This window comes from Doryrhamphus excisus, chromosome 1 (genome assembly GCF_030265055.1).
Source record: "Doryrhamphus excisus isolate RoL2022-K1 chromosome 1, RoL_Dexc_1.0, whole genome shotgun sequence".
Lineage (NCBI taxonomy): Eukaryota > Metazoa > Chordata > Actinopteri > Syngnathiformes > Syngnathidae > Doryrhamphus > Doryrhamphus excisus.
This window is the reverse complement of record NC_080466.1, coordinates 36,554,584-36,574,793: the sequence shown is the minus strand read 5'-3', so window position 1 is coordinate 36,574,793 and position 20,210 is coordinate 36,554,584. Positions and strand designations below refer to the sequence as shown.

The following is a 20,210-nucleotide window of genomic DNA, read 5'->3' as shown; positions in this document are numbered from 1 at the left end:
CAAAGCTTTCTAGTTCTTCCAGAATCTGCACCTATTCAGGTGTATTTCTTTGGATTTCGTGCTTCCTGCAAAAACGGTCTGTTTTAATTTATTCCACTCATGGCCCGCCTCCGGGCACGCCCACTCTGCTGTGGTTGGTCACAAGCGCTTAGAAGGACTTCCAACTTCACAGGAGTTGATAATAAGCAGCAATTTATATTTGTAAAATGTCGGCTTTTAACATACAGTTTAGCTAAACTTAAAGAGGACCTATTATGCTCTTTTTTTGGCCCTGTATTGAGTTGTGGACTCCTATAGAGCAGCCGGGTTACGGGTTACACACCGTAACCCGCACACAAAGCTTTCTAGTTCTTCCAGAATCTGCACCTATTCAGGTGTATTTCTTTGGATTTCGTGCTTCCTGCAAAACTGGTCTGTTTTAATTTATTCCACTCATGGCCTCAAGACTGGACAGTCCAAAGTTTCTCAAGAAAAGAGGTTACTTCAAGACGTCTCTCCAAATGGTAAGTAGCTTTAGCATTTTAGCATTTAGCTGTTAATTACTGCTTGCCCTTCTGACTCTTCCACATCCTTGGGATGGCTGTGTCTTCCAGCACAAGACGTGTGTTCCAATCCTCAGGTCAAAAATGCTGACGGCAAACTAGCATCTTGTTGGGCCTTGGTAGCCAAATGGAGAGCTAGCTAGCCACTCTTCAGTCTGCAACGTGGATGACGCTGAGACTAGCGGTTAGCAAGGCGTCATGTTGTCTGCCAGGTAAGAATGAGTTTTTCCTGTTAGCTGTTATGATAATAATATGTCTGTAGGTTGGTTTATATACAAGTCAGTTATGTAAATGGGACACTGTTGATGTTTTTTGTGAGGGCTTTAGCGTCAAAATAGGTACTTGTTAGCTTGCTTATACTAACTTGTTTTCTGGTGTTATAATGTACAGAAAAGGGAAATAAATATGTCTTCATGTTTCACATAAGGATTGTCAATAATGGGCATCTTTAGGAGATTCGAAGTAGAGCTTTAAATGCAAAAAGGAAAAGAAAAGAAAGCGGAGTGGCTTTTTCAACAGGACAACACTGCGGTCCATAATGTCCGCCTCTGTACATTTTGGTACAACTATGCCATTTTCCCTCAACACCCCCATATAATTTAAACTTCTCACTTGTTTACATGCAGTTATCATGTCCTTCCTCGTTTCCTTGAGCAAATACTTAAAGAAATACCTTTTTAAATGCATGATATCTATAATGCCCATGCATTTAATGGCGACTTTAGGCGCAGGAACGGTGCAGTATGTCATTACAACCAGAAGGTGGTGCCGTTTGTCCATTTTTCCAATATGTATTTATACTGGTACGGTACATCTTTGAATGGTAAAATTCCTGTTTATCAATCAACCTGTTTCCTAATCCTATTTTTGAGTAACTCTGTCCCACGCATGTGACGTCACTGTGAAATATAATCCAAGATAAAAATGATAAAACTAGATAAAAATGTTGTTTTTCATCAAACAGTGAGTATCTTTCGTGTTTGTCGTTGTTCCCATTAATTCTTTTATTTTAAAAAAATATACATCAATCTGCGATAGTACATGACATTTGTGGATCTATGGAGAAACCACAACCGCCAGTAATATGAATATCTACAATGATTGTTGGCGGCGTCACGTACCTATGACGTCACAAGTCACTCTCAGCTAGCTGATGTCGCTGCAGCTGTCAACTGCTCAGATATTGTGAATAAAATCACTTGGTTGCAGAAGACAGGACTGTTGTCTGCCGTGTTGCTGGGGGAAAGGTAGGAAGCCAAGATCACATATGTTGTTTTTGTTTTAAATCACACTCACCTGCTTCCATTTTATACCAGCAGCTTGCTAGCTTAGGCAGGTACATGTCACTGACTTCGGTGCCGAACAATTCATACTTAATATGACATGGTAAATGTTAATAATATTAATATATAATAATATAATATATAATATAATATAATAATTATTTGGCTTTGTCATTCAGCGTCTATTCATTTGGGTTGTTGTTGTTTTTCAATGGAAGCTCACGCTTTGACCTGATGACTTCATACCAGGGATGCCCAAAGTGCGGTCCCGGGGCCATTTACGGGGTTATTTTGTTCATACAGTTAGCATCTTTAATGTACCAAATGTTACCGAGCCCGAGATATCACAAAAAACGTTACCCATTAAGATAATTGTACTTCCACTAGTCGGTGTTCACAGTTGGGATGTCTTTTTTTTTTAATCCATCATTTTTTTCCATCCATATCCCCTCAGGAAATCCATAAAATGTATCAAAAAGGTCCCAGCATCCTTTAATTTTTGTTGAACTTAGATCGGTGTCTCAAATGTGTAAACTTAGGGGAAACATCATTAGTACTTCATGGAAAACTAACTACCCCAAATGATTTCTAACAAAACTATTAGTTACTGAGCATTGTGCTTGTATATATGTGTGTGTGTGTGTGTGTAGGATGCCGTCCCTATCGGAGCAGCTGCGGGAGGCACGCAGTCAGGCTGAGGTGTGTCTCTACTCGGGCAGCCGTGTGGTGGAGGTGCGGGCCGGGGTGATGGCGATGGCTCATCTGCCTTTACCGCCCTGCTCCAAATATCACCACATTGCTGCAGAGACCATGGTGATGGAAAACAGCTTTGGCAGCAACAGGAAGGAGGTAAAAGACAAGACACATACCATGTACACGGAACCTGGTGTTAGTTATGGACAAACTGTGGTTCGCACAGAAGTCCAGCAACATCACTCCGCACGGGTTCTTGATAAATGTAATCCTACATTAACTCAATGACTTACTGGATGGTCAAGGTACTACTCTAAACTATTCTACCTGCTTGTTACTGTCTCTTTACTTCTCTTCAGACACTTGCATCTCTGCAGTGCTTATCTACAGCATTGAATATCCTGGAAAAGTATGGCTGTAACCTTACAAATCCCAACAGACCCAAATATTGGAGAACCGTCAAACACAACAATCCGGTGTTTCGTGCCACCGTTGATGCTATTCAGGTGAGATAAAGACCAGGACTGGTAACTTACACAATGTTTGGCAAACTTTCATCCAAACGGTTTCTTCACTTCTAAATGTTTTAGATATGGACTCTCCCCATTTATTTCTGTTTCTTTTTACGATAGGGTTGGTGTTGCTGACTGTCCCATAGAACAAGAATAAAGTCCTAATATTACGGGAATAAAGTCAGAATTACAAGAACATTTACAAGAAGAAAGTTTGTAATTGTTGGGGGTGGGAAACCCCAGCAGAAATAAAATAGAACTGTGAAAAGATTTTTCAAAATAATTTTATGAGAAAAAAACTTTTAATATAATATAATAATTTTCTTTTAGTAGCATGGAGTTGATATAATAAAGAAATAATATTTATTTTAGTCATAATATTATGGGAAAAAATTGAGCTGTAATTTTTGGAAAATTAGGGTTATAATATGGGGGGAAAGTCCACATATTACGGGAATAAGAAAATGTTAAAATTTATTGAATGAAAAAGTGATGCAAAGTCTGATATTGTGATGAATAAAAAAATTGAACAATTTGGAAAATAATCGGAAAGTGGGGAAACAAAGTGCAAAGAGTGAAGTTCATACTGTTGATATACTTAGTTTTCTAACTTTTGTACACAAGTATCCGTCTCGGATAATGTACTTTTACTACTGTAATCGTATCGATATTATGTAAATCCAAAATGCCTTCAGTTGCATTCTTTACTTTGTGATATACAGTATGCTGCACACTAGAAAATATTGATGAGATATATTGAGATATTGAGATATATATTGAGATACTGATGAGAAAATATTGACTAGAGAAAAAAACACCAATACATACATGATAGCAAATGTCTAATCTCTGTCATCCAACCATGACAACCAATCCTTTGACTCTTCTTGGTCTCCCTATTCCACCAGGGAGGAAGGGCGGTGCTTTGTCTCTACGGTTACTCCAATCAGCAGCCAGATGGACTCAGCTTCCCCGATGATGTCACAGATCCTGATGTCGGCAGAGTTGCTGCAGTCACTCTGGAGGTGATGAGCCTCAGGATGGAGCTAGACATGCTCATCAAGGTGCGTCTCCTTCATCGCGTCTTTCTTTCCCACCTACAACTGCTATTCAGAGTTATTTTTGCAATACTTCACCTAATTTGCTCCAAACAACACCGGTTATGTCATCTCTCATTATTAATGAATTATGACATCACAGTATTTATGTATGTATCCATAATACTATGATTGTCAATCATGATGAAACCCCTCGTGGTTTGCTTACACCTGAACGCCTCATGGCGACAATGGAGTCAAGTTGTTCATTGCCTTGTGGGCAACATAACAAATAAGTAAGTTTCAATGTTTATTTTCTGTTTCATCTTGAACATTTCACTTATATTAGCGTTCCAATTATTCCACGGCGCAGCTGTGAAAATCTGTCACTGCCAGATAATACTTTATTGTTTTTTGTCTGTATTGTTGTATTTTGGATACTATGAAGAAGGGGTATTGGTTCTTATACTGTTGGGACACCATGGAAAGATTCCAGTCCGATAATGGACACTTCTTACTCAACAAGCAGGATGAAAACAAGCAAACTGCTAGCAGTGCTCAGCTAGGCTTTTCTAAGAATGGTGCATTCAGGTGCATCACATAATGCCTCGGCAACAAGTTGCCACTGCATGCATGGACACTTGGACACTTCGGAAATTCAATCCCTTCAAAGGAAAGGATGCCAACATCAGGGTGGAATAAAAGATATGTAGGATGATAACTTACGTATTTATCAGTGCTCATGTCAAACTTTATACAAATGTCACCATGCAAAATACACATTTTTCACCTGGAATTATTACAGAATGAACCAATGAATTATGTCAACTATCTCAAGTTCATTAAGATAAAAAGGCTTGTGTTTTTTTAAGTATGCAGGAGAAGGGGGTACAGGGTTTCACTTGCCCCCCCTGGCTGTACTTTGGACACCCCCGGTGTAGCATGACGCTCAGTGATACCGGTACACCGTAATTCATCAACGTCACCTCAAAATGAATTACCAGCAAGATGCCACACAATTTATTTATATGTAGATTATGCAATTTAAATGAAGTCTACCAATTTTGCCAAGGGGAGCTAATAATAACGTCTTATTTTGTTTGATTCCAGGAGACTCATCCCCATCCGGAATTCTATGAGAGAATCATTCCTACGCTGAGACACAAGGTGCCATCATTCCCACAGACGTGTCCCCAATCAGTGTAATACTACCCATCCATCCATCCATAAAAAATCAAATCCCCCAAAAAACGTAAACTATATTATGAAAGCAGGAAGTGAAAAAATGTAACAGTTACTGATTGTAAAAGTACCAGATGGAGAGAACAGCGCACGAGCGTGAACACACAGCGTTTGTTTTGCTGCCCAAACTTGATTAATGGAACTTTAATTGTCAGACATTGATAAGATAAGACTGTTGATAAAATATTATTGTTGAAATATTTTTGCAATTATTGTGTTTACACTATTTAGATATAATACATGTAATAAACTGAAATTTTTCTGGAAACAAAATGGTCTTTTGATTAAATAGTACGTGATAATAAGCTCATGATTAAATAGCATGTGATAATAAGATCAAGGTCGAGGGCTGATACTGACACTCGGGGGCATGATACTGGGCCTGATACCAGACAAACCATGTGATAACCTATAATGACTGCCCCTCACCATATTCTATGATTGTAGGAAGTGGGCCTGAACACGGATGCTGTGGTCAGCCGTTCATTCGTCAGCTGCACTAAACGCCATTCAGACAGTCAAACCAAGTCACTGGCGTTCCCGCTCCAGCATTGTTCCATGAAGGAAAGCAGCCACGCTCGCTCTCTCTCCAACCATCAGAGTCTCAAGCCCATTCAGGCTGTGCTGCCCCCCTTCAAGAATCACCCAGGTCAGCTCCATTGCACTCAATTCGTTCATCCAGTATGGAAGAGGAGTCCACTTGATGTGCTGAATCTCATCCTTCCAGCTTCTGTTTCAGCTGTTGCCGCTCCACCTTGGAATGGACCTATCAATGTTCACATCCATCTCCTTTCATTCCAGAAAGTTGGCTAACTTTAACAGCAAATGTTTCAAATAAACGTCTGTCATGCTTGAGTGGGTTCTATCATTTTTAGCACTGTGACGTTAATCAATGTCATGGTGTGTTATTTCTTCCAGAGAACTGCACCATCTGTGGAATATTTCGCATTACTGTCCACTGCCTGACCTGCCTCCAAGGGCTGTGTGCCGAGTGCGACCGACTCTACCATTCCTACCCCGAGAGGTCCAAGCACCGTCGAACGGCTGTCACGTCCTCCTCCTCATCATCTTCCAAAGGTGGCAATAGTAAAAGGTTAGACTGGATACAGTGAGCACTGTGAAAGATTCATATAGTTTGCAAACATCTTCAAATATGTGTTGTTTTGTTTTTAATGGTTGACAAGGGGCTGCACGGTGGACGAGTGGTTAGCTCGCAGACCTCATGCTAGGGGACCAGGGTTCAATTCCACCCTCGGCCATCTCTGTGTGGAGTTTGCATGTTCGCCCTGTGCATGAGTGGGTTTTCTCCGGGTACTCCGGTTTCCTCCCACATTCCAAAAACATGCTATGTTAATTGACCACTCCAAATTGTCCATAGGTATGAATGTGAGTGTGAATGGTTGTTTGTCTATATGTGCCCTGTGATTGGCTGGCCACCAGTCCAGGGTGTACCCCGCCTCTCACCCAAAGACAGCTGGGATAGGCTCCAGCATCCCCCGCGACCCTCGTGAGGATAAGCGGTAGAAAATGAATGAATGAATGAAATAGTTGACAACTAGATTCACTCAACAGTTATTTTGAATTGTAAAAAGCCTGAGGGAATACTATTATTCCATTTGCTGGTGCTCTGCCTGCTTCTCTTTACTTAGACCAGGCGTATCCAAAGTGCAGCTCGGGTGTCATTTGCAACCCACAAGTTTTTGTTTTCCAAGAACCAAATTAATCCTGGCCCACAGGTTGAGGGTCCGATGGAACAGGATAAAAAAAGGTTGTGAGAGCAAGATTAGCAGTAGTGTGCATATGTTGACCTCCAGTGCTTTGCAAATGTATTAGTACTCAATCCCTCAAGGATTTGCCTTGTCTTTTTTTGCCACCTAAAATGCCTGATTTCCTGTGATGTGCACTGGCAGATTTGGAGGGTTTTCCATGTTTTACAGGTTGCTCATTAAGAGGATAACAGGAAAAAGAAGAGAATAATTCACTTTTGTTCATGACAGTAATCCCTCATATATATATATATATATATATATATATATATATATATATATATATATATATATATATATATATATATATATATATATATATATATATATATATATATATATATATATATATATATATATATATATATATATATATATATATATATATATATGAAGAGTCTTGAACCAGTCATGATATGTTATATATATCACTATATTGACACTTACTATGGTACACATTATGTCATTGGATGCTCATATCACCTTGTACTTCGGTACAAGGTACATTATTAAAAAAAAACCTTAAACTGTATTATGGAAAGCAGGAAGTGAACAAATGTAACAGTTAGTGATTGTAAAAGTATCAGATGGAGGGGTAGGATTTAATAAGCTTTGCTTCTTCCTACTCCTTTTGGACATGTGGAACTGGGAACTGATTATGTGATGCATTCAATTGTAATCTGATGCATGTTCAAATGAAATAAAACCATTACCATTACCCTTTCAGCTCTTCCACCTGGCGTTGCCTTCACTGCACGAACGTCAACTCCTCCCAGGATGTGCTCTGTGAGGAATGTGAGTGCCCTCGCTGTGAATCACTCGGCTCTGCAGCCGATGAATATCAGCCAGCGACCATCACAGGCATGTTCTATCTCTTGATCCTAATGATCCGAGTACTTCCGTTCTGCTGTCCTCTCGCATATTGGAGTCATGTTTGTAACCATACTGGACAGCCTACCCTCATGTTTACAACTGTGTGGGTTTGCCCAAAACACATACGTTTTCTTCTTTCACTCAGTTATATGTTATACTCCCAGGCAATTCCTACTGTCTGTCAAACATTTGGAGCATTTCTTCACGATGATTCTAAAAGCCAAAATCCTGAACATCGTAAAGAAGGTAAACCTTTTTCATTCTTCCATAGAGTGGCAGTGTAAGAGCTGCACTGTGGTCAATGCAGCAAGCAGTGTTCTTTGTGAGGTGTGTGAAAGACCTCGTTTGGCAACACGACCTCCGGTGACCCCTTCACACCCACCAGTCACACCGCCCAGACCGCCTGCGCCTGTACTGGGCATGCCCGGGGACCCTGACAGCCAGGTGGGTTGGATTATTCTTGCTTCTAATGATGTCTTTCTCCTTCTACATGTTTGTAAGACTTTATTCCCGTAATAGACTGACTTTATTCTCATTTTGTTCCCAACTCAATTCTTCACAAAAAACATAATTCTTATAATGTTGTGATCCCTAAAAATATAACGTCTACTAAAATGATGCTATTATTCCTCATAATTTTGTGAAATTATACTCATCGAATTATGACGTTCTCACAAAATCAAAACATTGGTGTAACATGATAGCTAATGTTTCCCTGAGCCACACTTTGGACACCCCTTACGTAGAAAAATTGACTATTTCAGAATGCGATCAGTCTTCTTCACTCTCTCGCCATCATGTGTCCCTCTAACTAACCAGTGGGTGTGTCAGTTCTGCACATACCTGAACTACTCACCTGCTACCGTGTGTGAGATGTGTGACTTGGCCCGCCCGGAGCCCGCACCCCTGCCAGCGAAGCTCCGCCCTCCTTACCCAGTCAGACGCGTCCCTGCTCTGCCCGTCAAGCCCAAAGAGTCGGCCCAAGAAGACCTGAACTCCTGTAGGCAGAGGTGGCTGAAGGAGGAGGGGCTAAAGCTCATTCAGCTGATTAGGGTACGTCTTGGTCGGATCTTCTTGCTCTTCTTGCTGTTTGTATTCTAGTATTTGCTGCTCTTCTCAATGTCAGGATGGAGAGAAAAATGGCATCAGTCCAGAGGAGGTGTATACCTGCGTGAAGGTAGCTGGAGATAGAAGCATTCTTCCGTGTAGATGGATGAAGTCAGAGCTTCCTCTGCAATTGGACAAGATCATCACATTGGCAGCAACGTTGTCACATCAGTCTGTATGTGAGACAAGCTCACGTTCATCGCTGTCTGGTGGATCTACTCCACCATGACTCACAACCAATAGTTACATTTAATCATCTTTTCAACACAGAACATCTTCTTTGAAGACCCCGCTGAAGCTTCAGGAAAAGTGACTAATTCCAAAAGCAGATGTGTGCTCCAACTGTCCAGAGCAGAAGCTAAGCTCGCCTGGCTGACAGCAGGGGGCAATACAGAGAGAGCTGCTCGACAAGCTCTGCAAGACAGACTAGCCAAGGTCATGAGATGTTCACTTTTCCAGAAATCCCACTACCTCCACTTACAAGGCTGCAGCTATTGTGATGTCTGTTTTGACTTGATTTCCCAGGTAGAAATGCTGTGCTCACTGGGCTTCAGTGATGAGGCTCATTGTCATGAAGTCCTGAGTCAAAGCGCTGGAGATGTGAGAGGAGCACTGGCTTTGCTACAGCGTCCCATGTTGGAACCCTTTCATGAACGTATTTGGAGCGACAAACCTGAGCCGGCCGTCGACATTCGTCACCCTGACAAACAGGTTGGAAAGCTCCTTAACATCCAAACACTTTATTCTTTAGACTACTTTAGACTAGAGTACGCTCCAACCCGTGTCCATAGATACCCACCAAATGAGAGCTACTTACATCCATTCATTCATTCATTCGTTCATTTTCTACCGCTTTTCCTCACGAGGGTCGCGGGGGTGCTGGAGCCTATCCCAGCTGTCTTTGGGCGAGAGGCGGGATACACTCTGGACTGGTGGCCAGCCAATCACAGGGCACATATAGACAAACAACCATTCACACTCACATTCATACCTATGGACAATTTGGAGTGGCCAATTATGGCTTTGGGCTCTTTTGAAAGCAAGTAAGCTTTGTGGCCCAGCAATTAAGTGATTGGTCCCACTCAACTTGTACAGTTTGTACCCGGGCCAGGCATGCCCATATAAAGAAGTCAGGCTCGAAGTCTATGAAATTGAGCGTTCAGAGCCATCCCAAACGTCTTTCAGGGCTCGCTTCCAAATGCTCAAACCTCATTATCTGAAACTTTGCCACGTTTTAACACCAGTATCCAACATTCTAACTACATTTACAGGTCAGAAAACTGTTCTTCCACTTTCAGCGTACATGTCGGAGGTTACTAGCAGTTTACGATCTTCCAAGCTGGGGCCGCTGTGAGCTGGCACTATCTCTGCTTCTGGAACACAATGCCCCTTACTCCTTGGATGATGTAGTACAGGCCGTACGGGAGTCTCATGACAGGGAGTTCATCAAAAGAGTCCTGGCCAAAGAATGCCCCATCTGCCTCTCTGTCTTCCCCCACAGCAAGGTAATACTTGTTTGTTCATGTGTCCATTCATCTGCAGATTCACTCAAAAAGCCTTCAGTGATATCGTAGATATCATAGTCTCCTAAATAGATCATCTCTGTTCTCTTTTCAGATGCAGTCCCTGACATCTTGCCAGTGTTCTGTGTGTTGTGGTTGTTTCCAACAGCACTTTACCATCGCTGTAAGGGACAAACATATCAGAGACATGGTATGTCCAGTCTGCTGGGAGCCTGACATCAATGACCCCGAACACCTCAACAGCTACTTCTCCACCCTGGACATCCAGGTCGGAAATATTTATTGATCTGGAGGATGACCAGAATTCCCCTTATTTCTCCTTAAAAGTTGGAAAAGCATAATAGGTCCCCTTTAACTGTTTTTTTCCAGCGTGGAATATTCGTATTTACATATATATTATGTATATAATATATTATATATATATATATATATGCACATATTCAATGATTTTTACAAATAAGAAGTGCACAATTTTGAATTTATTTGGGATTTTCTCTCCTAATCATCATAATTATACATACATATATACATATGTACATATATACGTGCATATTTATATATACATAAATTCATCTACAGCATTAGTGTTGAACATTCTAGAAGGTCTTAACTTAACTTAAGGTCCTTTAACTTGAGCAGGCCCAGCCATATTAGCTTCTTGTTCGTAGGCCTGTCACGATAATGGATATATTGATGTATTGATTTATCAATATAACAAAAAAATCAGGATGTGGATGTGCAGCACAGCCTTCCTCCCGACAGTCAACACTTACTGAGGCTTTTGATCTGCAGAGTAAATATGAAACGAAATGGTGCAAAATGCTGCATGTTCAATCTCGCACGCTCTGGTTCAGCTTGTAATGTACAAGAATGCTCAAATATGACCCCCATGGTAGTTTAACAATACACAATATAACTGTATGTGTAGGTTTTATTTTAGGCAAGCTATATTGTGTAGCATTGGTGGGAGTACTTCCTGTTTCCCAGAGTGTTTTGCAATACAGTTTTTGTAAAAAAAAAAAAAAGACTGGAAAACACATGGTTAGAGTTCACATAGTAGTTGGTTAATATTCTGCATTATACATTGGTAGTGTATTGTCTGTTTTTTCCACCTATTGCGTTGCTGTGTGTGTGGAGTTCTTTTGACACCAGGAGTAAGATTTGTGTGTGGTGTGGTGACGCTCCACGTAGCTAATATGGTATGCCTCACACAGGTACAATACACCTGCGTGCCATTGAGTGGCTCAAATGTGACTTGACACAATGATCTTTGAATGATAATAACTGTTTTTTTTTGTCTTTTTGAGAATATAAAGCATTTTTCTTGATAGAAGTCATTGGCTCAACCAGTAGTCCAAACAATGGGAAACTCCAAGAAAGTCAAGAGAAATGTAGATTTATCCAAAACCAGATGCCGACCAAGAAAGAAGCCACCACTAAAATTCAGCTAAAATGTGAAATCCGGTTTGGCCGTGTGTGTGCGTGTGTGTTATAGAAGGTGGTTACATTGAAAGACTGATATTTTCTAATTGACTGTCAATGATTGTACATCTAAATGTTTCAGCTGAGGGAATGTCTGGAGCCAGAAGTTTATGAGCTCTTCCATAAGAAGCTGACAGAGCAGGCTCTTATCAAGGACCCCAAGTTCCTGTGGTGCTGCCATGTAAGTTCTTAAGGAATAATTTAGCACATTAGTCATCAAAACTAAATGGATTCCGGATTCTGGATCTGTTGTTTACAGTGTTCGTATGGGTTCATCTATGATGGAGACCAACTTAAAGTCACCTGTTTTCAGTGTCGCAACAGTTTCTGTGCCCAGTGTAAAAAGCCTGTAAGTATTATACATCAGCGGTTTCAGTTTTCACCTGCTATTCTATCCTGTCATTTAGAAAGGAACATCTTGAAAATGATCAGGGGTGCCCAAACATTTTCATACCACTGTATTTGCATACTCCGTATCAATGTTTACATGTCACACATACACAGTATGTATCATATTTGAACCAGTCCATATGTACCACTATACTGTATATCATGTCTGCATGTGTGTGTGCAGTGGGAATCTCAGCATGCAGGTTTATCCTGTGAACAATACCAGTCCTGGAAGAGAGAGAACGATCCAGAGTATCAGAAACAGGGCCTGGCTGGCTACTTACGAGACAATGGCATTAGTGAGTGTGACACACACACACATACACACACACTTTGTTGCAATACCATGTACACATCTTTGCAGTTGGTCATCATTCACGCTGACCTTTAGTTGAAGCTACCTCACTTACATTTGGTCTAAAGAACAAGAAACGTATGTTAATTAATTAAACTTTTAGTTAAGGGATGTCCTGATCAGGGTTTTTTGCCTCCGAGTCATTTGATTTCGATTTTGGCTTGCATGAAACTAAAAGATGTCAAGCTTTTTTTATATAAAAGCCCTGTCTCTCTTAAATATTGTTCACAAAAATCTGTTGAAATCTATGTTAGCATTGATAATTCATTCGCCTCACTGGGATGGAAGATCAAGATGCTGACCAGCATGGTTCTGGCACAGGCGTGCCGTAGTCTGGCCTGGTGTAGTGTGATGGTGCGGGGCTGTTTTGCTGCTTCAGGACCTGGAAGACTTGCTGTGATAACCCGGAACTATGGATTCTGCTGTCTTGATTATATCGGACAACAAAATGAATATTATGTATTTCTACTGATGTTTACAGAGGCAGCGATTATTTGCCACCCACAAATTCCTTTCTCCGATAAAGATAAATCATGAAGGACATGTCAATTTTATTGTCCATGACTGTTTTTCAGTTGGCCCCGGGAACATTGTAAAAATACGATTGAACAAGAAAACCAAAAACAGCAACAAAAAAAAAGGGCCAGGTGGAGCAGAAGAAGACAAAATTAATCATATGAGCAAAAAAAAGTTGCAATTTTGGGGAAATTGGCTTAGATAAAATATTACACTAACTAAATATTATGGGAATAAATTATAATATAAAATATTTATAAAAAAAATAAAGAAGAAAGTTACAGTGAAAAATGAGCAAAAATGTGTAATGCAATAAGAAAAATGTCATCCTAATAATGTGCTAAGTCACCGATAACACAGCTGAGATGCAGGCTGTTTTTTCTCTTTAAGTATAAAAAAGTGTCCTTGCATATCCATACAGTTTGGTCAAAAGTTTGGACACCCCTGTCCTAAATGTTTCCCGCTAATGTCCCCCTCTCTGTTTCAACTCTTAACTTCTCTTCCAGCCTGTCCTAACTGTCGCTTCCAGTATGCGCTGTCCAAAGGGGGCTGCATGCACTTCTGCTGCTCTCAGTGTCGCTACCAGTTCTGCAGTGGTTGCAACAACCCTTTTCACACGGTATGCTAACCTCCCCACTCACTTGATCACCATAGAATATTCATTCATTCATTTTCTACCGCTTATCCTCGCGAGGGTCGCTGGGGGTGCTGGAGCCTACACCAGCTGTCTTCAGGCGAGAAGTGGGGTACACCCTGGACTGGTGTCCAGCCAATCACAGGGCACATATAGACAAACAACCATTCACACTCACATTCATACATTCAATTTGTGGCCAATTAACCTACATTTTGGAATGTGGCAGGAAACCGGAGTACCCGGAGAAAACCCACGCATGCACAGGGAGAACATGCAAACTCCACACAGAGATGGCAGAGGGTGGAATTGAACTCAGGTCTCCTAGCTGTGAGGCCTGCTCGCCAACCACTTCTTCCCAGCATCATACAGCTCCATTCTGTACTGCTGTACCACTAACACTGTACTACCACCAATATATGTGTTATGATTAGAGATTATTTTAGACCTCTAGCTGCATATTTTAGCAATCATACCTCATGAAGATGAAAAAGATAACTGCGTTATGTAGTTTGAAGTAATGGGTTTCCCTAAATGTTGTGAGTAAAGCTATTCGACTTTCCTGCCTTCCCACCAGACTTGTGCCGTGGATGAGTGCACCGTATCCGGACTACATGCCCATCACCCCAGAGACTGTCTCTTCTATTTGAGAGACTGGGAGCCTTCCAGACTCCAAGCTTTACTGGAGGTACCTGATTTCTAGTATTTTGTCTCGTAGTTTGTCGGTGGGAGGGATAACATCTGGTAGAAATGACTACCATCGTGGTAATACCTCCATCAAGTATGTAATCATTCTATCCAGAGGTTTGAGTGCTTGAAATGGTTCCTCTTTTCTCTGCAAATGACAGAACAACGGAGTGGCCTTCAATACCGATCCCCCTCCTGGAACACAGACAGGTATGACATCAGAGCGGTGCTTTGTTTACATACCGTGCGGGTCCCAGGCGGGGCCAAACTTGTTTTCCATCCAGCGCCGCATACTGAAAAGTGGGGCCACCTTGACATTTGACATTGTATACCAAGCCATATAGATACACTAAGATGTGATATATACGTATTTCAATATCAGAACAGCTCAGCTATGAGTATCAACTTTTTATCCTTCATTAGACTCTTTCTTTATTGCCATAATATTTTTACTTTCCCAACATAATTTTCCCAACATTCATTCATTCATTTTCTACCGCTTATCCGCACGAGGGTTGCGGTGGTGCTGGAGCCTATCCCAGATGTGTTCGGGCTAGACTGGTGGCCAGCCAATCACAGGGCACATATAAACAAACAACCATTCACACTCACATTCATACCTATGGACAATTTGGAGTGGTCAATTAACCTAGCATGTTTTTGGAATGTGGGAGGAAACTGGTGTATCCGGAGAAAATATGCAAACTCCACACAGAGATGGCCAAGTGTGGAATCGAACTCGGGTCTCCTAGCTGTGTGGCCTGGGTGCTAATTTATAATATAACATATTTAATAATTGTGACTTTAGGAATAAGGGGTTTGTATGTTCTCTATAAAAGGCAATATAGATTATCCTAATGGATCCAGTCCAGGGTGAACCCCGCCTCTGGCCCAAAGACAGCTGGGATAGGCTCCAGCATAGCCCTGCTACCCTAATGAGGATAAGCAGCATAGAAAATGGATGGATTATCCGAAATAGTAGAACTGTACTTTTTTTTTAACTCAACACTCGTGTACCAGTTTGAATAAGACATGACTTGGCATCATGCTTGCAGTGGCCACATGGTGCGCACCCTTTCTCACCTCTGGTCCCAATCTCTCTCCAAGGGCTTTGTGGGGTGATCGAGCAGAAGGATGACGGAGGCCAGCAACCTGACTCGGCTTGCGGTGCACAGACCCAACCAGGACACGCTGGACTCTGCGAGTATGAAACCTTCACTTCAATCAGTGTCATTGTTGTGCTCACAGAGGCCATGGTTTGTGTCCTCTCAGCCCCTCAGTGCAGGCGCTTTGTCATGATGGACAGTTCATCCAGGAAGTAGTCACAGCACTTCACAGCAGTGAATATTTCTGGACAAAACAGCACGCCAAAGGTGCCCTGAAAGATAGATTAAATTGCTTGCCATCCCATATCAACATTTTAGAAGTGAAAATTCCGCCAGAATTCCCTCCCCTCAGTAAGCATCCAATCACTGTTAGTATGCACATTAGCCAAACCACAGCACCGACTTTGTGGAAAACAGAGAAGGTGACCCATTAATAATAATAATAATAATACATTTTATTTGTATAGCGCTTTTCAAGATACTCAAAGAATCTTTACAAAAGAATGAAGTAGAGCAAGTAAACAGAATAAAAGGCACACCAAAATACAACATTCATTGGTTAGTACACAGATACAGATAACTAATAATTAACAACAACTAAAAAAGATTAATATAACATCGGTTGTTAATATCTGGCTGTAGGATCTTTTCATTTACTATTAATTTTTGATCAAGGATACCATCAAAGGTTCTCTTATTTGGCCATGTAGAGCAGGAATGCTGGTGGAAAACAAGTAAGATGCCTGGATTAGCCTGCTGCTGTGTTTAATGTAACTGTCATGAACAAATGACGTGTCCCACCAGGGGGCGTATGTGCTGAATGACGCATGGAGGCCTCTGATGGCAGTCCAGTCCGGGGCATTGAAAGGCAATGAGAGACTTTGATGGGTGTTCCAGTGATAAGGGAGCTGAGTGTGGGGGCGGACAGGAAGTGACGTTGAGGAATTACAGTAACATTACTAATATCTTTCCTCCCACATTCCAAAAACATGCTAGCTTCATTGGCAACTCCAAATTGTCCATAGGTATGAATGTGAGTGTGAATGGTTGTTTGTCTATATGTGCCCTGGAATTGGCTGGCCACCAGTCCAGGGTGGACCCCGTCTCTCGCCCGTAGACAGCTGGGATAGGCTCCAGCATGCCAGCGACCCTTGTGAGGATAAGTGGTAGAAAATGAATGAATGAATTACTGATATCTAGTGAACAGTGTAAAATATTACATATCACCACAACACTTTTGAATGCATCTGTTCAATGCTGTAGATTGTAATTTTGACATTTTTATGCTTAAATTTTTTTATTTTTTTTTTTACTAATAATTGGCCAAATTCAACCACAAAAGAGCATTATTTATTCATTAATATATTTTGGATAAACTGTTACTGAGTGAAGCTGCAAAATTCAGAGCACAAAGTAGCAAATTATTATTATTCAGGTAAAATGGACTACACACATGCAGCAATCTTTCAAAAAATACCACAATTTCTACAAGACTACAGTATAGATTTATGCTTGTCCATCAAGTGTTGCGATTTCTGACTTCTTCAGCAGTCCTTGAACACGCTATAGTGACTCTGAGAAGCCAACGTGAATGAGACTGATTTGTCCTGTTCTACTGTATATGGCCACTGTACGCTATCCAGGAAGCATTACAGAGAATACCTGGTCAGCTTGATCAACAGCTACTCCATCGACCCAGCACACTTGTACAGCTCCAATGAATTGCTGCTGGCCTGCAGGAGGTACAAGGTAGACGACACCCGCAAGGATGGAGAGGATGGATTCATTTACTACAGCAGACTCCTAGAGGTAACTAGATGGATGAGTGTTGACGATGGATCCAAAAATGATTCATATTGCTTCAACTTTTCACATTTTATCATATAGCTTTATTCCCAAATGGATTCAATTGTTCTCCTCAAACGTCTACACACGATACCTGATACTGAGTGTGATTTCTGAAAAGGTATTAAGAGTGTTTTTACTTCTTTAGGGGACCTATTATGGGACCTATTATGCTCATTTTCCGCTCCATAACCAGAATAGAAAGCTTCTAGATCTTCCAGAATCTGCGCCTATTCAGCTGTATTTCTTTCGAGTTTGTGCTTCCTGTGAAAACGGTCTGTTTTAATGTATTCCACCCACGGCCCGCCTCCTGGCACGCCCACTCTGTTGTGGTTGGTCACACTCCCGAGTGCTTAGAAGGACTTCCGGTTTGTGCCACTAGCTTGCGAGCCCAACTTTATAGGAGTTGATAAATGGCTTTTAACATACCGCCATATGTGTTGGATCCTGAATCCAATCTGAGGTAGAGACTGGACAGTCCCAAGTTTCTCAAAAAAAGAGGTTACTTCAGTAGCTTTAGCATTTTTGCATTCCACAGCATCGGTAACATCTGTGTTTTTTGCGCTACTACCAGAGTGTAGAAAACTCGAGTAGAGCCACTAATGATGGTGGGAACGGGTGTTAGCAACCCCGCTCCCTGTATGCACACTCTATAATGCTACACAGACAAGCGCTCCAGCCACGCCCACATAAGGAAGTCCACTCTTCTGTCACATCACAAAGGTGCTATCTCCCCCTTCCAATAGGTAATAGTTCCCCTTTAGTACAGTTCAAAATGTTTTTTACGTTGTCATTATGGGGTGTTTTTTAGGGAAAATAGAATGACATTTATTTTATGTCAATAAGGCTGTAGCATAAAGAAATGTAGAAAAGTGAAGCACTGTGAATGCTTCACGGATGCACTGTTACAGGTATGTGTTCCTCCACTAACACCTTTCTGTGACTTATCTGCAGAAACTGATGGATGAAGTTCCCTTGGGTGACAAGGTCCCTCGCAAGAAATAGCTCCATTACAGTAGAAATGGCTCATGGAGGCAACGCTGGCAAAATATACAACCCTTGTTGCTACAGTCGAGGAACAAAAGGCAACCTGCTGGTGGGTCATTCTTCAATGAATACATTTCTTAAACAAAAAAATAAAGATAAGTGAAGTGCAAGGATGCAGATATGTTAACACTAAGTAAGTACGTATCTCCTTATCTCTTTAATAGTAGTAGAACAGTTGAATCCCACTTGAAACCATTATGAGCAATGAAGGGTTGTGTTCACTGACATCATGTGATTTAAGGTAAATGTCATTTTTTCAGTGTCATTTCCAGCATACTTAAATGTAGCAAATTGTATATCAGAAACAGGAAGTGAAAAAGGGTCAGCAACAAGGAACATTCCCAGTGCTAACATGTGAGTCTACTATATTACCGTATTTTCTGGACTATAAGTCGCCCCGTAGTAAGTCGCACAAGGCCAAAAATGCATAATTAGGTTGAAAAAAAACATACATGAGTCGCACTGGAGTAGAAGTGGTATTTTTTGCGGGTAATTTATTTTCAAAACTACTTGACCAAAACAGACATTACGTCCTCTTGGAAGGCAAGTTCTAACAATAAAAGAATAGAGAACAGGCTGAATAGGTGTAAGATATGCTAACACAATGCTTATTCAGCTACATGAAAAATAAACATGAACAGAAAAGGTGTCCATTGTTTATGTAACATAAACACTTTTTTCATTGATAAGTCGCTCTGGAGTATAAGTCGCAGGAACAGCCAACCTATGAACAAAAGTGCGACTTATAGTCCGGAAAATACGGCATGTCTCTTGAGTGCAAAGGTGACTATGGGGTGTTACGTCATGTCCAGGGATCTCTAATAATGTCAGAAACTGTATTCAGAAGGTCTTAATCAGGTTTTCTGCACTCTTAAGTACAAAAATAATTGAATATGACTGATGGTCATGTCTTGAACTCATAAACAAGCTTGCAGTTCTTCTTTTTAGCACTGTTGCTAGCCAAAGACCAGACGTTTACCGACTATACACCTTAAACACCTGACTACATGTGGGAAATTGATATGTTTCTGAATGAAGATGTGATTAGGAATGCAGGTACTGTTGCAGCCCTACTTCTTACTATGATAAGCTTATGATTACCCTAATACAGTATAATGGTAGGGGGAGCACTAATAAGGTACTGCAGGATGAAGTAGCAGACATAGTGAGCAGCAAAGCCTTGGTGGTGATTCTTTTTAATGCCATGGTCACAATATGATTTGGTGCACGCTGCCTCGAGCAATTTGTTGTCGAAATGTGAAACAAGATATTGTACTATTGCATGCAGGTGCATGTTTATCTTTGTGCATATTTGATGAGAATGGATTTACAAACATACAGTAATTCATTGCTGATTTATGGCTCACGTGAATTGGCATTTTTGGCCTCCTAATCTTCCGGATACTCTTACAGCAGTTAGCATTTTTCACACAGGTACTCTTTGTTGGGACCAGATATGAAATGGTTGTTTCTCTTATTGTGTTATTTCATGTTGGAGTGAAAATCATCTCGTCTTTATTAAAGGTTTGTATAAAAAATATATATTGACTGCAAATGACATTCATTTAGC

At 41.0% G+C, this 20,210-nt stretch overlaps 1 protein-coding gene across 1 annotated transcript; it reads left to right on the top strand.

Moving 5' to 3' along the window:
• Window positions 1-1,659: 1,659 nt before the first annotated feature.
• Window positions 1,660-20,151, top strand: LOC131130104 (E3 ubiquitin-protein ligase RNF31). The gene is made up of 24 exons (XM_058074260.1): window positions 1,660-1,789; window positions 2,476-2,674; window positions 2,878-3,024; window positions 3,939-4,094; window positions 5,178-5,234; window positions 5,757-5,958; window positions 6,228-6,402; window positions 7,803-7,936; window positions 8,220-8,392; window positions 8,768-9,001; window positions 9,075-9,230; window positions 9,326-9,490; window positions 9,581-9,766; window positions 10,354-10,560; window positions 10,673-10,846; window positions 12,143-12,241; window positions 12,320-12,409; window positions 12,635-12,749; window positions 13,828-13,940; window positions 14,533-14,643; window positions 14,804-14,852; window positions 15,750-15,846; window positions 17,392-17,557; window positions 18,548-20,151. The coding sequence occupies exons 2-24, from the start codon at window positions 2,477-2,479 to the stop codon at window positions 18,596-18,598; spliced, it is 3,255 nt and encodes a 1,084-aa protein (XP_057930243.1). The 5' UTR covers window positions 1,660-1,789; window position 2,476; the 3' UTR covers window positions 18,599-20,151.
• The last annotated feature ends 59 nt before the right edge of the window (window positions 20,152-20,210 follow it).